Source organism: Andrena cerasifolii, chromosome 3 (genome assembly GCF_050908995.1).
Source record: "Andrena cerasifolii isolate SP2316 chromosome 3, iyAndCera1_principal, whole genome shotgun sequence".
Taxonomy (NCBI): domain Eukaryota; kingdom Metazoa; phylum Arthropoda; class Insecta; order Hymenoptera; family Andrenidae; genus Andrena; species Andrena cerasifolii.
The window spans coordinates 11,317,983-11,333,674 of record NC_135120.1 but is presented as its reverse complement, the minus strand read 5'-3'; the positions used below and the strand labels follow the sequence as shown (position 1 = coordinate 11,333,674).

Genomic DNA, 15,692 nt, shown 5'->3' with positions numbered 1-15,692 from the left:
GGCGCGATAGAACTGAATATCGGCCGGGTCCACAGGGGTCAGGCCGCTCGTCGTTGCCGCGAGTTCGCCTGCGACCTTGCGGCCGTACCGATTGATTTCGCGGCGAAACGCCGCCGAAGGACGAAAGAGTTAACAAATGCTCGCCGATCGCGCGTCACGGCATAGTGGCCCGGTTATCTGTCGCGTGTGTGTTGACAGTCGAGCGCGCCGGTACAACGTGTACAGCTAGACGCGACGCGGACTGCGTACGTGCCTGTCCCATTAGCGTGTTATCCGGGAATTACGAGTGATAACCGAAGGGAGGAGGGGTGGGGGGGGGGGCAGGCGGGTGGGAGGAGGAGAAGAAGAAGAGGGTAGGGGCGGGGTGGGTGGGGAGACAGATAACCCTGATCGCCTGTCGTGACACGCGACGATGTAAACGCGGGAGGACAAGGCAAAGGCGCGTGGAGGGGAACCGGCGCGCACGAGGGAGGAAGGCGAACGTGACAGCGGCTTCTGTTTACGTGGTGACGAGGGTGGTGGTAGCGGCGGCGGTGGTGGTGGCGGCGATAGTGATACCGTGCACGAGGAGTAAACCTAGCCGCCGGGTGGCGAAAAGGTCGCGGCCCCGTCATTGATACGGTAGCAGAGAGAGAGAGAGAGCGTACTTTGGACCAATTCCTAGCCACGGCTAACTCGAATAAACTCAGGGGAACGCCGCGTCGTTACTTCAGTGCTACTTCGGCCACGCACCGCGGCACACTCAAACACCGAACAATCAACACCACCTCTCTCTCTCTCTCTCTTTCTCCTTCTCCTTCTCTCTCTCTCTTTCTCTCTCTCTCACTCTCTCGCTCTCTAATTTCCATCATCCCAATCAAAACCACCGTTGCACTCTATACTCCTCTATCCTCCGCCTCCTCATTCTCGTACCTCTGTTCTGTTTCAATCTCGGCACTCCGCGTTTGCTCTCTCACGTCCACGTCCCCGTTATTCCGGCTCTCCGTTCGTTCCTGGGCGCTGCGAACCGCCCCCGCGACCAGGCGAAAGGGCACGCATCCCCGCGCCACGGCGGTTCGCCCCCCATCGGAGGCCCGCGGCGGAACGAAAGGCACTTCGGCAGCCGTCGAGGAAGAGGCGAGAAGACGCGCGCGCGGCTCGTTAAAGAGGCGAGCGGTAAACGCGGACGGCTCGGTGCTCGCGCGGCGCTCGATCAGAGATAGACTAGCCAGCCGGAGCCGGCTCGCGGTTCTCCTTCGACTTTCGCATAGGCGCGCACGTGATCGCACGTGACGCGCTCTCGCGGTCCCTAGAGCCGCGCTACCGAGCGGCGCCGACAAAGAGGAGAGACGGTCGCGCGAGACCGACGATCGCGGTGTCTCCTCGTTTCCGCGGCACAGGCCACAGACAGCTGATCAGAGAACACGTCGAAAATGTCTACAGAACCGGGCTTCACCTCCAACGGGAGCATGATCGTGGTGAGCAACAGGTTGCCGTTCGTGCTCAAGAGGAACGAGGTGACCGGCAAGCTGGAGCGCAAGGCCAGGTTAGTACGCCGCCCGCGGGCGGATCATTTATTCTCACTTATTTCCTTACTCTGTTTTGTAAACACCGTGGCGGTAAACAGGCAGCTCAGCATCCGCAGCTTTACGCCCGCTAGACTAATTTCATACCGAGCTGCAGGTATCACGTTGGCATCGCTGACAAAGAGACGTTGCCAACTCGAGAATCCTCGTTTCAATGAAACTCCGCGTGAATGTGGAGCACGTCGGAGTTTGCGAGCAGCGATTTTATTTCTTTCGCCCGCGCGCGCGCGGATATTCGCTGCGGGAGGGTGAAACGCTTTTTGGTTTCTGTAATGCCGCTTTATTCTTCGGTAGTGTCAGAGCACAGAGCAATTCTTGCGTTTAATGCTTCGCTCTATCTCGCACCGTTACCAGAATAAAAGTGATAACTTTAAGGGCCCATTTCACCCCTCTAGAGTGAATTTACGCAGCAAAAAGAAAATTCCTCTTTGTGCGCTCCAATGTGCTCTACATTCGCGCGAAGTCTCGTTAAAATCAGAAGCTTCCAGTTGGTAAAGTTCCCTTGTCAGCTGTTCTAGCATCTCTGCATTTTTGGGATATCAATTTTGAGGTATAATTCCTCGCCGTGGAAGTATCGTATTTTTCTTAACGTTCGCAGTTTAAGCTCTCTTTTCACCACTGCTGTACGTGTTGCCGGGGCCCTTTCGGAGGGGATACTTATGTGTCTCGTAGCTGGTGTTCATTTATTCTTCGTTTTCTCTGTTTCATTAACTCCCTGACTTTGCAAGCGAAGTGCACGAATGAATATCCCTTACACGTGGCATGCTTAGTATCGCGTGGAATATTGTTTGAATTTATTGCTCTTATAAGTTGTTACTGATTTGAATGAAGTGAATTGAAGCGAACGAGGGGGTGAATAAAGTTCGAGTCACTGATTTCGTTGAAACAATGCATCGAAAGCGTGTGGAGCAGTATTTCAAAGTTGGCTAGAAAATTGACGTCAAAATTTCGTTTTGAACAGTCTCTATACAAGACATTTTAAGTTACATTGGTAAGCAGGGCGAACCTTTCGACTCGATTTTCTCGCAAAATAGGGTCTCCTATTTGTTAGACAAATTTGTGATCGAAGCACGTTCATTCTCTTTGTTGTATGAGGCATTGAGAGCAAAATTGGACTGACCCACATTTTTTGCGAAATTCAGGTAATAGCAATAATGTATTGCTATATAAAATAGGAACAAAAACTTGACGCGAATACGCCTTTAAAATCGGAATAGTACTGGGGGAGGGCATGCGCGAAAAGTCGAGCGTTACGAAAATCGCGACAAAACTGGGTGTTAATGTTTTGTCTTATAACTTCGAATCTAAAAACAACATCCAAAAAATCAACGTAGCATCTTGTAGACAAAGGATGTCGGTACCGAGATGACCTCGGGACCGAGTGCGTAACCGCAATTATGTATGGGGTCCGCGTATGTAAATAATGACAGAATTGTAACGTGCCTGGCTTTGGGCAAGTATAACTGCGAACGCGAAAGTGAGCTTCAGTAATCAATAAAATAATCCTTTAATATTACTATCAAACTTGCTCCTTCGATATCAATATCAAACCTGAATATAATCGTTCAAACTTTGTCTACTTCGTTCATTCCACAACCGAACATCAGGGCCGAGTATTCACTGTGTCTCCGACACAATCTCCCGGATTTTTACAATTTGGGTTAGTCCGTTTTCGCTCTCAATGCCTCACATAGCCTGCAACTGTAAGTGCAGATCATGAACGTTTATTTAAACCCATTGCAAGTTACGAAGACCTGAAATTTAAATAATATTCAACAATAATACCAGAAACTTGAGATTCAGCGCCAAGATGGACTGAGCATGCCAATATCTGTCACACGGTTGAAAATAATTAGAGGACCATTTATTCGGTACTCGGTATTTGGATTTAATCTTTCAGTACCACGTGGCTCGCTTGTGTGTTTCATTTCCAGTGATTTATACAGTAATTTCATCGATAGGGCAATTAATTGCAATAAATAACTTTTCCATTGTTCGCGCGTAGCTAAAGATAACTAGAGAATCTTCTTGTTGTATTACTTTACCGTTTGCTACGACGTGTAGCTACGTTGGAAGTAAAGTTCCCTCTGCTGCATAATGAGCCCCTGAGAATTAGTCTGTTAAGTCAATAAAGGTAGAAAATTGAGTTGCCTTTACGTACATTGCTGTTCCTTGCCTCAATGCTTTGCAACGAGGAAAATTGGCTTACATAACTCTCGGCGCCCGTGCGCGACGCATTTAATAAGAATATTATTTATTAAATAGAATGAAATATTAACATTCAATATTAAACAGAATTCGATATTTGCTTCGCCAGAATTATTCACGCCCGGTCGTTTGATCACCCAGAAAAATCTACTTCCCTTATCGGTCTTTGTTTAAATGGCACTCCGCGATGATTGATAAAAAGAGTCATTGTTAATTGTGACTTAGTAACCGATGCCCGCCGATATTGCGCTACCCGCGTTTATTTATGGTCGGCGAAAAAATAGTTCGCGATTACACATCGTGTGTGTCACTCCGTCGAAAAGTTCGGTGCTATACGGTGCGATGGCGGTGTCGAAATTTTTCGTAAGAACACGTTCGTATATACAGAACGTCCGTGCCGATATTCTGCCTCGATGCTACCGAGAAACGCGCGTGGCTTGCTATTTTGTGATCCCAAAAAATAGTCCGGTCATGCTAGCATCGATATCATTGCGTATAATTATGCTGTCTTTTTAATTCTTGCGTCGGCTTGCTCTATTGCTTGCATTCGCGTCGGATGATCGAGCTTCCGTTAGTCGTAGGTGACTAAATTTGGTCGATGACTTTTCTTATAAAACAGGGTGGCAGTGGCGGATTTAAGGGAAAATGGCCCAGGTGGCAAATGTTCGGGGACACCCTGTATGCATAACAGAATTGCAAATAAATGTGGTATGAAAATTATGGGAAACAAAACAGAATATGGTGTTTGGATGAAATGATAATTTTTTTTTGGAAGTTGAGGCCCCGGGGGTTCTTTTGGGTAAGAGCCCAGGCGGCAATCAGTTGCACTGGAGGGTAGGTACTTTAGAATTGAGACAGTGAGAGCGACAACGGACCAACCCACATTAATAATTTTTTCCCCTATTTTATATGATTAGTAGAGCCTATTGGAATACGTTATTGCTACTAACTCAATTTCGGGTTAGTCCGTTGTTGCTCTCACTGCCTCAATTGCAAGTAAAAATCGAATGGTCGATAGGGTTTATGAAAACAAAGCAGTTCTTATGAAATAAGGTGACTATTTTTTTCTTGGGGTTTCCGTGGATATGAGATATTTTTTTTTAAGGACCACATCTACTCCTCGTAGACTCGGCCACACTTTTGCCAAATTAGTAGAATTTTAATAGCAAACTCGTGGCTTCGGTTTCATATTGATTATTTTGTAATACAGAATCGGGGACTATTATCTAGAAATAAATTAAATTAAAAATTAAAACAAAACCCTGACACAAAAGAATGGTTTATTAACTGAAAAAGTAAATTACGAAAACTGTAAAAAGTATGAGATAACTTATTACATCGTATTATTTATTTCTCTGTTATAGGTAGTATAGTTTCAACATATTATATTCAATTTTCTAATCTCATATAGTAATGAACTTCTACGATTGAAACTCAGCTATTTTATAATCTTTATTTCGAGTTCTTATAATAGTCAAGAATGCGTCAGGGACTGCTGTGTTTAAAAATCACAGGTGGGTTAAAAATCAGGAACAAATGATTACCTTAAGTTCAGAATTGAGGACACAGAATCGTCCTCGTCCTCGGAAATCGGGGACGAACGGTCGCCTTATAATATAAAAGCAGGCTCACTAATCGTTGCGAAGCTTAAGCATCCGCAATAATTTGAAAAATAACCCCTTAACGCCCCCTTCTCATCATTCAAAGGCCCCCAAGCAATTCTCCAGCGCTTTGGAAAAAATATCGACCGCGAGGATACGCAGAAACACATTTGCTTAACCCAAAGCTTTAAGATAGACTCTCCAGCTCCTAAATGGCCCCTTCCTTATTAAACGAAGCCTAGCACAATAAAATTAATAGCCAATTTCGAAAGAATCTGCCCCTCCACGGGCCAGGTTTGTTTACATTCTTGCTTTTCGCGTGGCCCCACCAGCTCAGCCTCGATAAGCGCGGATTAATCGCGGGTGTGACAAGCACGCGCGGCCGGTCGAAATTCGGGAGCGCCGCGTACAGCTCGCGATAGGATCACCGCTGTCCCTGTCTGCCGTGCGCGCTCTTTCCGGATACGGGGCCAGTTTATCTGTCGCCGCGGTGACATAAGTAGAAATCTTATCTGTTTATTTACGTGAATCACGGTATCGTCCGTTGATACCGAGCGTTCGGTAAATAAAACTGTCGTTTCGCTAAGACAGAAAATAGAAGCTCTGCGTGACCGTTAATTGAAACCAATCGATCCGGCCGGTCGGAGGGGGGAGATAAAAGGGACCGCGGCTCGCAATCACGGCCGGTAGAAAGTAGAAAATAAGACGCGTAATGTGCCAGTTCCTCTTCAAGTATACTGGGGGTTGTTAATCTAATCGCCTTCGCGGAATATAAACTCCGTTGCAAAAATAGGAATACTGCTGAGAGTGCACGTGCCCCCCTCCCCGGATCCTCGCGCATATATCGAGGGTACAGGAACGTTTGATCACTCGAGAAACATGATCGAAGACCGTGCTCCGTAAACAGACACCGAAGATAATCGCCCCGCGATTCGAACGAGGGGCGCTCGTTTAAAAGTCCCTCCCCCCTTCTCCCTCGGTGTGTTTTATTTCACACGGTCATCGGTGTATCCGCGACGGATGCAGCCGAACGAGATCCACGAGCATTGGTAAACAAGCCGGGATGGAAATAAGAAAAGTGTCGCCGCGCGACGATAAACAAGTTGCATCCGCGATAAAGCGGTATCGGTCGCCCAGGGAACAACAATTCTATCTATGCTCTCCGAACGACATCGGGGATGCAGGGGTTGTTTAAATATCCTTATCTGTGGGCGAGCGTCTTTTAAATGCGCAGGAATCGCGTTCGGTGATAACGACACGTGACGAAGCGCGATACGAAGATCCCAATGGAGTTTCCACGTGGATCCACGGTCGTGCCGTTTCGTGATTATTTATCGGTGGAGATCGATGTCGGCGGCGAGGGACTTCCGCGGTACGGCGAGTGAAATTTTAATAAGCGCGTCTCAAAATTTACGATTTTTCTTAACTTTGAACGCACTTCGTTGAATGCTCACTTTTGGCAATTCTACGTTGCTGCCTTCCGTGTTTTCGCGCAGGAGCAATTAAGGGGTCACTCTTTAATCTGTAAAATCGGGGCAAAGAGATTATTTTGATCTGGACACCGTCTCACGTGGGCATCGAAGGAAACGAAGATGCTGATTCCCTAGCCAAGTCAGAATGTTTACTAGTTACCAGTGCCTGAAGTTTCTACCCCTGTGTATCACAACGATCGTAAAGCCTCGATTCGTATCGCAGTTAAGGCCCTAAAACGGGCAAAACCACCAAACTGCACCTGATCAGGAAGGATATCTCTGAAAGAAATGGAATCTGGTTAGAAAATCGGAGAGACGAAGCGACGCTCACTCGACTGAGAATCGGCCACACTCACTTGACCCACTCCCATCTCATTACAAAGAACGAACCAGTAGAATGTGATGTCTGCAAAGTACCGGTCTCCATCCAGCACATACTGGCGGAATGCGCCATGTACACAATAAATCGAAATCAACGAAAAATTGGCACCGACCTGAAACAGATGCTCACCGATCCGGATATTTTCAACAATGTGCCTCACCTTCCTTGAAGACATTGGAATCCGACAACTGATTTAGCGCCTGTGCTTATCAGTATCTAGCAAGATCGTCTATTTATCTTTTTCATTATATTGATTTTTTACCATTGTGTAAATTTGACACCAAGGGGCAAATTAAATTGGGAAACTCAGGGGCGGATGAGAATTAATATACAGTTCTGTCTCTCTATATACGCGAGCGTCGGGGCCGGGCGCACGCAATTTGAGAGACGAGTAGCCTATTCGGCTTGCTTTGATTCCTCCTTGAGCGCTCGACTGGTATGGAACGACGCGCAGTTATTTTTTCGTTCGGCTTCTTCGGGTTTTTCATTGATATGCGATACCCAAATTCTGTCGCTCAGTCGAAGAAAATTAATTGATTCTCGGTGTTTCCACTGTGCGGCGACTACAGAAGTAGCGGGGATAGCTTCACGCGTATAGAGGATCTGAAAACGCGTGCAATTTGAGAGACAACACTGTACTTCTAAGTCTCGTTCGTCACTGTCTTCTTCGTATTGTTTGAAATTGAAACCCTTGCCCTGATACGTTTGATGCGGCAGGCGCGCTTAAACGGATTTCGCTGGCTGCGGTGATAAGGGACCTGTCTCGCGCGGAGAGATACGATATTCATTCATTAGGTGCTGCGCGAGTGCCACGTGCTTCCCGCGTGTTTCCGCGTCGCTCGTTACGTGCGCTCTCGGTTTAATATATTGCCGCGGTTGTCGTAGCCCGGCTTTGCGGCGGGGGTACAGTAAGTGTCGTGGAAAAACACGATGCTCGTCGGCGTGCGGCATTGATTGCCGAACGAAATTGGATGCGTCGGTGTCGCGTACGCGCGATGCACATTGCGCACGGTGGCTGCTGGGAACTGATGCCTTCGTAACTCGAGGCGACGTTAACATGTGGGAGATCGATGTTAGATCGGGAGCATTATGTTGCTTAACCCTGCTGCGACCTTCGGCTCCGCTATAGATTTAACGTGATGTCAAAGAACGAGGAACAGTGCTGTTATATAGTCTCTAATTATATTGCTCTCGCAGTTGCAAACATTCTCGGAGAAACGTGGGCGGGTTGGGAAAGCACCAAGGGAAGTAGGTGGGTTAAAGAAACGAGAACACGAGTGGGTTAGGAAAGAGCCGAGGGACGTAGTAGAGCTAAAGAATTGAAAACACCATTGGGTCGGGGAAGACCCGAAGGACGTAGGTGGGTTAAAGAGATGAAAAGACTATTGGGTGAAAACAGAGGTGGTGTAGGGTTGAAAGGATTAGAGGATCTTCTACTTTAGTTATCTCGCTGTTTAGTGAAGGGTGTAAAAGGTACTTTCAGTGCAGCAAAGTAGTGCAAGGGTGGTGTAAGGTGATTGTAATAAGTTACTCATTCTGTAATATGAGAGATATTGAGAAATAGATCGTGTAGAATAGTTAAGGGATTATTTCTTTAGTGGGTGGGCAAGGTATAAGTCAGAATTATGAATTTGCAGGAAGGCACTTAGAATATTTAAAGTGCTATGTGAGATCAGGTGTTAAATTTTGGACGTGAAAGTTGATAATATTTGAGTCAGCTTCTTGTTCAGTGAAGGTTCTAATAGTGTAAAAGCTCTGGAACACTGCATGGAGCGATTCTAGGAATTTGAAAAAACTTATAGTTATTATCTAATAATAAGTGAAGATGGAAGCAATTAGCAGAGACAGATGGTGTACGGTTCTGACCATATTTATTAGGTGCTATAAGGCCTCTGAAGGGAATCCGATATATTTTCTGTTACACAAATCAATTGAAGTAGGGAGGTCGAGAAGTAATAGGCTGCTGGATGCTTTGGTCCCAAAGATAGCTCGATTGCACACTGGTAATTTGATAATAATGATAATGTCACTCGAGATCCAATACAGTTACAAACTGCATCGTACGGTTAATTAGCGGGAAGTGTAATCAGCATGCAAGTACCTGGCAGTAAATCTTAAACACGGATGTAGCAAACATGTCGACAGTTCCTGTTGAGTATTTGAATACTTGATGGCTCCGATATCAACTATAACATATCTCGTAAAATATTTCCTTTCCGTCATCCCTAACATAGTACTCTTACACACCCACACACACATACACTGACAAATCAATTTTTCTATCTATAATTAAATTAAGTCCCTAGAGCCTATAGACCATTTAAGCTATTTAACATACTTATTCAAATTACTACTATTCAAATCACTACTATTCGAAAGCTCCAATGCAATACCCCTTCATCAGCTACGCACTATTCTTTGACATATATCTAGAAAAAATACTGTGGGGTCTCCCCAACCCACCCCTAAAGTCCACCCCCTCTTATGTCTGTATATTCCCTATTAACTCCTAAACCCTTCGATCGATCTGGACCAAATTTTGTACAATTGCTCTCTAAAACCTGATAAATTTTGCACGAATGAAATTGGAAAGGTTTATTTTGCAAAAAATCCTATTAAATTATATGAAGTAATTTTCCTTTAATTAATTCCTAAAGATCATCTATTTTTATTTGACCTATTTTAAGTTAATACACGATAAGAGACACGTTGGCTAACACTACCGACGATTATTGATTGCAATACGCACATTTGAAATGAATTATTTTCTCTAAAACAAAAAAGTGGTGCATATTACCACCCCTTCCGCCGCCAGTCTTCCACCTACACATCGAAGGTCGCCTTTCCTTCGACGAGAATGTCAACCCTAAAAGAAACCAATGAGCTTCCAGAAATAGGCAAGCTCTACTTCCCGCTGTTCCTGTTCGATGATCCTGCAGCGACGAAAGCCGCCGCGTGGGTGGTGACTTTTTTCGCAGCGCGATCTCAGCGGTCAGCGCGCGTGAACAACGACACCCGGCTGTGTTCTCTCGGGCCGACACGCGTGCACCTAGGTGCATCACGCTGGAGACGCGGCGCTCTTGAAATAGATCGCATCCGAGTGTCCAGTGATAATAATAGCACGCATTAAACGTTTCCGTGTCGTTGCAGATATCGTTCCCGACGAGTGGTTCGTATACACAGCCTTCGATATCGCTCTAACCTCGAATGGCGCGGAGTTAATATCCTGGAACGGTCCCCTATTTTATCAGACTCCGTTGGGTCTGAGCGTCTGTCGAAAAAAGGCTGCACGGGCCAAATTGTCCTCGTCGTCCACGGCTAGGTTGCCATCCCTCATGGGTTTGTCGCTTCTCGCGAGCCAATATTTGGGTGTCACAGGGTCACATTTTCTTTCTAAAACTACGAAAAACATCACCTAACTAGTAAACTAATCCTTCTAGCTTCACGAAAAATTTCAACTCGTTTGGACCAACTTTTAAAAATTTATTCTGTTTTAAATGGTGGCTCAGGATTTTTGTCCGACACTGTTCATATGGAGGGTTCAAAAGCCAATCACTGTAGATCCAACATTCCCTGAGAATGAGTTACGTACCTAGTTAAAAATCTGATTATTGTTAAACTTTCAGTTGATAAATCAATTAAGTCACTATTTTCATACGTAAACAATACATAGCGGTACTTATATTGACCACGGAATTGCTAGGAAAAATGATTCAGAGGACAGACAATGTAAATCTCGGTTTTAATGCTAATGGGCTTACACTGATTTGCTTTTAAACCCTCCAATATGCAGAATGATGTCAATAGTTATTATGTTAGCACACATGTCACATGACGGACGGTATCGATATATTTATTAGTGCATATAGGATTAATTGCGCCAGTAAAGTCGTTCAGTTTGACCCATTCCCCACGTGGAAAGTGCCTCGCGTCTGTTCCTCGCGCTGAATGGCGGCCAAATTCGGCCATATATTTATAATTATTGCTTGCCAATGAAGCAGCCGAGTGCTAGCCAGTCTCTGTCTCATTGACGGGCACGACGATGCACCGAGTGACTGTATGCGTATGTGGGTCGAGGTTAAAGGTCGCGTTAGATCGCAGGCACTCCAGAAATGTCACGGCACCACACGGCCACGCATCCGCCTGAGTTTCGTCGAGCACGTGTGCCTAGGAAACGCATGTACGTTCATCCTCGTATAGCCATCACTTCTCTATGTGATTGCTATACGATAGAGTGTATCAAATGTTTTAGGGGAGAGCAATAATGTCTCCGTACATTAACACTTTGAGGGGGCGCAAGGTTTTGAAACATGCTCCTTTAAGGGGGAACACCACTGAGCGGCCCAAAAAGTCAGTTATTTTTAAGAATTTTTTTTCAGGAATAATTTACAGTTTTCATAGAATATTTTTATTACCTGCATTTAGTATGCTGTCTTAAGAGACTATACAAAAAAAATAAATAGAAAAACATGCATAAATTTTAATATATTAATTAATCTTCTACACCCCCACACGCGAGCTGATCGAATGTGCTACTATGGAACAGCAGGTCCGAAATCAAATTTCATTTTTTTTTTATAAACTATATGAGTGTAGTTTCCGTTGCACGTACCGATTTCTTGAACAAATTATTTTTGTAAAAATGGTGCGCTGTAGAAGAAAGGTTTCGAAAATCCGCGAATAAGATGGACAGTTTTTCGAGCATTTCAACAAATTTGTTTCCAATCAAAGAATCCGTATGTACAACGCAAACTACACTCATGTAGTTTATAGAAAAAAAAATGAAATTTGATTTCTGACCTGCTGTTCTATAGTTACACATTCGATCAGCTCGCGTGGGGGGGTCTAGAAAATTAATTAATATATTAAAATGTGTGCATATTTTTCCATTTATTTTTTTGTATAGTCTGTTAAGACCGCGTACTAAAGGTAGGTAATAAAAATTTTCTATGAAAACTGTAAATTATTGCTGAAAAAAATTCTTAGACATGGTTTACTTTTCCGTCCGTCGCAGTGGTGTTCCCCCTTAAGTCGGTCAGATGTTTCCGAGCAATCGTCAGGAAAATTTTGTTCAAAGAGAACTACGAGCATCGTGTGTGTACAAAGTAAACGCTCGGGGACTCCTGAACGATATTTTAATTAGTTTCCAGCAGATATCGTCGTGAAAATTGGTGCGATAAAATCGTGCACACTATGTGTATCTCTCACGACACACTAAATTTTAGAAAAAACGTTAGAAAATTACAACCCTTTTTTATGTTTCTATTTTACTAAATAAATACATCCTTGCCAGCAATTTTGCAGAAAAGATAAGATAACTCTTCCCCCGAAAATGCCAGTTTCTTTTTTTCACACCCTCGTGCCAATTGTGGAGGAAACGATATCAAGTTGAACTGATAAAAATATTTTAGGAAATTGTATTTAACGCAATTTCATCTAATGTACATTCAATCAAATTCATGAGGTGATTAAAAAAATGTATTTAAACAATGAAATCCAGGTTTCTTTTCGCGTTACAAAGCCCCTTCTTTGGGATGCCCCTCTCTGGGTGCGTCACTGGTTTTAACCCTCTATTACAAAAAAATCTACGCCTTTGATGGACGTTAAATATTGCGTATGAATTAACAGACGCACTTGAGTTCCATTTAGCAAATCATATTATTATAAAATAAGGGTCTGTGATTTCCATGTTACAATATAGTTGAATGTGGAATATTTGTACAAGCAGTACATCTGATATAAAATACAGATAGTGTATGTTACTATTATACAAAGTTTCATGATGTTATAGGGGGTTAATTCCCTAAAATCTTACCCTGCCTTTTTTTCAAAATTTTTCAATATTTCTTACGTATGCTTTCCTTTAAAAAAACAAAGCCCCTGCATTCGCTTAATAGCAAGGTGTGTCGCGCAGGTGCGTAGGATTAGCGAGTGGTAAATAGGTTGCAAATGTTTCTTTGTGTTGTTTTCAAGAGCAGTAGGAACAGTCGACGATGGCCGTCTTATTTGCATTTTTAAGTCTCCGACGTCTATGTTTGACTTTGGTATTAATACTTGTTATTTAGCCAGTTTCCGCCAAGGACGCGTTCGCAGTTTACGGTCTTAACGGTGGATTACGGAAGAATGTAGTAGTACGTCAAAGGCGATCAGCTGTTTCTCATAAATATGCGTAGTATGTATACAGTCGCGCGTCAGAGACCATCGACTTTGTTTGACGAAAGAATGCGGCGTACACACTGATACCTGTAAGACGCGTGGACATCCATCCTTCAGATCCTAAGAAAACCTAATGCCGCGTCAACGCGGTCCGATATTTACAGGAAGTGGCTTTCGTTCAAAGGCAAATGGTATTTCTCGATTCAGCGTCGAAATTAAAACACAACGCGGAGAAGCTGGAATTATGAAGAATATAACGCAACCACTATTTTTCTATAATTCAACATCTCAGTCTACTTTTCTAAAAAAAAAAAAATAGAATTTCCAACGTGGAAACGCGTTAATGTCTCATCTTTCATAAACATACGATACTGTATCAGAGACTCCCAACTTTGGCTCACAAGAGACATACGTGTTACAATATCAAATGCTGTACCTAAGTTACCACTTTCAAATTTTCACAAATTATAAAACACGACGTTACATAATTGAGGAACTTGCAGCTCCATCTTTACCAACTTCCAGTAAATTATAAGCAACTGTTTATAAAATTATTACTTTGACTTAACATCGACAAGAGAACACTAATTGAAAAACATATATTTTCACACATCGTAAGCAGTAGTTATCGAATTAATAAGTTCTTATTTCTATTTTTGGGGAATTTTTTCAAATCTGGAGCTGCCCCTGACTCGCAGCAGGGTAATGGGTGCGGGTTCAAAATTTGCAATAAATCGCTCATTTGTTATCGGATTTGCATCACACGATGTGGATTTCTTTTTACGTATATTACACGCGTCATAACTCGAAAACTGTAAAAAATGAAGCTGCACCCCTCTTGCTGCGAGGTTCTCAATTAGTCGCGGCAGAATAAACAAGATTAGCCGTGGAAGCACATCAATATCAAATACCAAATGAGCAATAAAAACCGATGACCAAAGGTCTGCATAGATTTGAACGTGGTTCACGGACATCGTGCACTAAAATAGAAGGAGGCTAGTTAAAAATTACACAGTTACAAGATCGATGGTATATAAAACGGGATCCGCGACTTGTTTGAGCGATCACCGATCATGTATTTGTCATTATGTAAATATAGTTGGTCTATGCCTCAGCAAGCAGTTGCAGAGCTGATCGAATACGTCTTTCAGTATTATCCCCGTCTTATCAACCGATACGCCGGTGACGGGGACTCGGTGGACTTTTATATTTACGTACGGGGTGTTTTTTTTTTTTCATAGTCGCTATCTTTAATGTTATTGTGTGGACGATAGGCGGTCGGTTAAAGGCGGAAACAGCCAGAATTCTTCGATCGCGCCTCGATTTTATTCAGCTCACTAAATAACGACTTTCTGCTGCGTTATTTGTAGAGCTTTGTGTGCTCGCTTGACAAAGAGGGACCATGGCCTCCGGAATTTTTCTTCCGGGTGGAATCAGATTTGAAATGTCGGGGTTGATGAATATCAGTGACTTCTGGGATATTAGTTACTGATAGCTAATCGCTTTCACCGCAACACCCTTTCATCGCAACACCCTTCTGCCAGTGAAATTGAACGTCATTCAATCGAGTTCCAAAAATCGTGGCGAAATATTCTTCGTGACATTCAAAAGAGACAAAGACACGAAGAAGCTCCGAGAATATTGATCTGCTTGTACCTCGATGAAAGGGCTTTCTGTATTAATATTTTCGACGCGTGCACCCCAACGGCTCTACGATAGAGCCCACGTGCTCTATCTTCGCACCCTTGTATCCCCTATCGAGCCTTTTCCCTCTGGTAACTCTCACGTGTGTTCCTTTCCAGCGCTGGAGGCCTTGTGACTGCTGTAGCACCGGTGGTTATTAGCGGAAATGGAGTGTGGGTGGGATGGCCAGGGATGCACATGGAGGACCGGAACGAGCCGATTCCAGAGTCCGATCCCAACGATCGCACACCGACAGCTGGTCTACTGTCCCGCAAGGTATGCTTCTTTCTCCTATTATTGAAGTCATTGTTCTCACCAGCGAGTAAGTATATCAAATTCTGTGCATATACTTCAATGAAACATTGTGGAGAGATATGGAATCCAAGGATACTCGTCGCATATTTCATCATTTGCATTGATGAAATATTTTTTAAAAGAGAAATATTTTTAAAAAAAGAAATGCTATTTGAAAAAGAAATATTTTTTAAAAAAGAAATGCTTTTTAAAAAAGATATGTTTGTTAAAAAAGATATGCTATTTAAAAAAGAAACACTTTCTTTAAAAAAGAAATACTTTTTTGGTTCAAAAGGTTCTGGGTTAAGTAGGTCACCATGGTCCTCTTACT

General features: G+C 43.6%; 1 protein-coding gene across 5 annotated transcripts in view; it reads left to right on the top strand.

The window, feature by feature from the left end:
• The window catches only part of Tps1 (Trehalose-6-phosphate synthase 1), a 48,638-nt gene that overhangs the window by 5,365 nt on the left and 27,581 nt on the right, over window positions 1-15,692 (top strand). For all 5 annotated transcript variants that reach the window (XM_076808759.1, XM_076808758.1, XM_076808756.1 and 2 more), the window contains exons 2-3: window positions 1,423-1,525; window positions 15,187-15,343. In XM_076808759.1, the coding sequence (XP_076664874.1) occupies window positions 1,449-1,525; window positions 15,187-15,343 (234 nt within the window). In that variant the 5' untranslated portion in view covers window positions 1,423-1,448. The remainder of the gene's footprint in view (window positions 1-1,422; window positions 1,526-15,186; window positions 15,344-15,692) is intronic.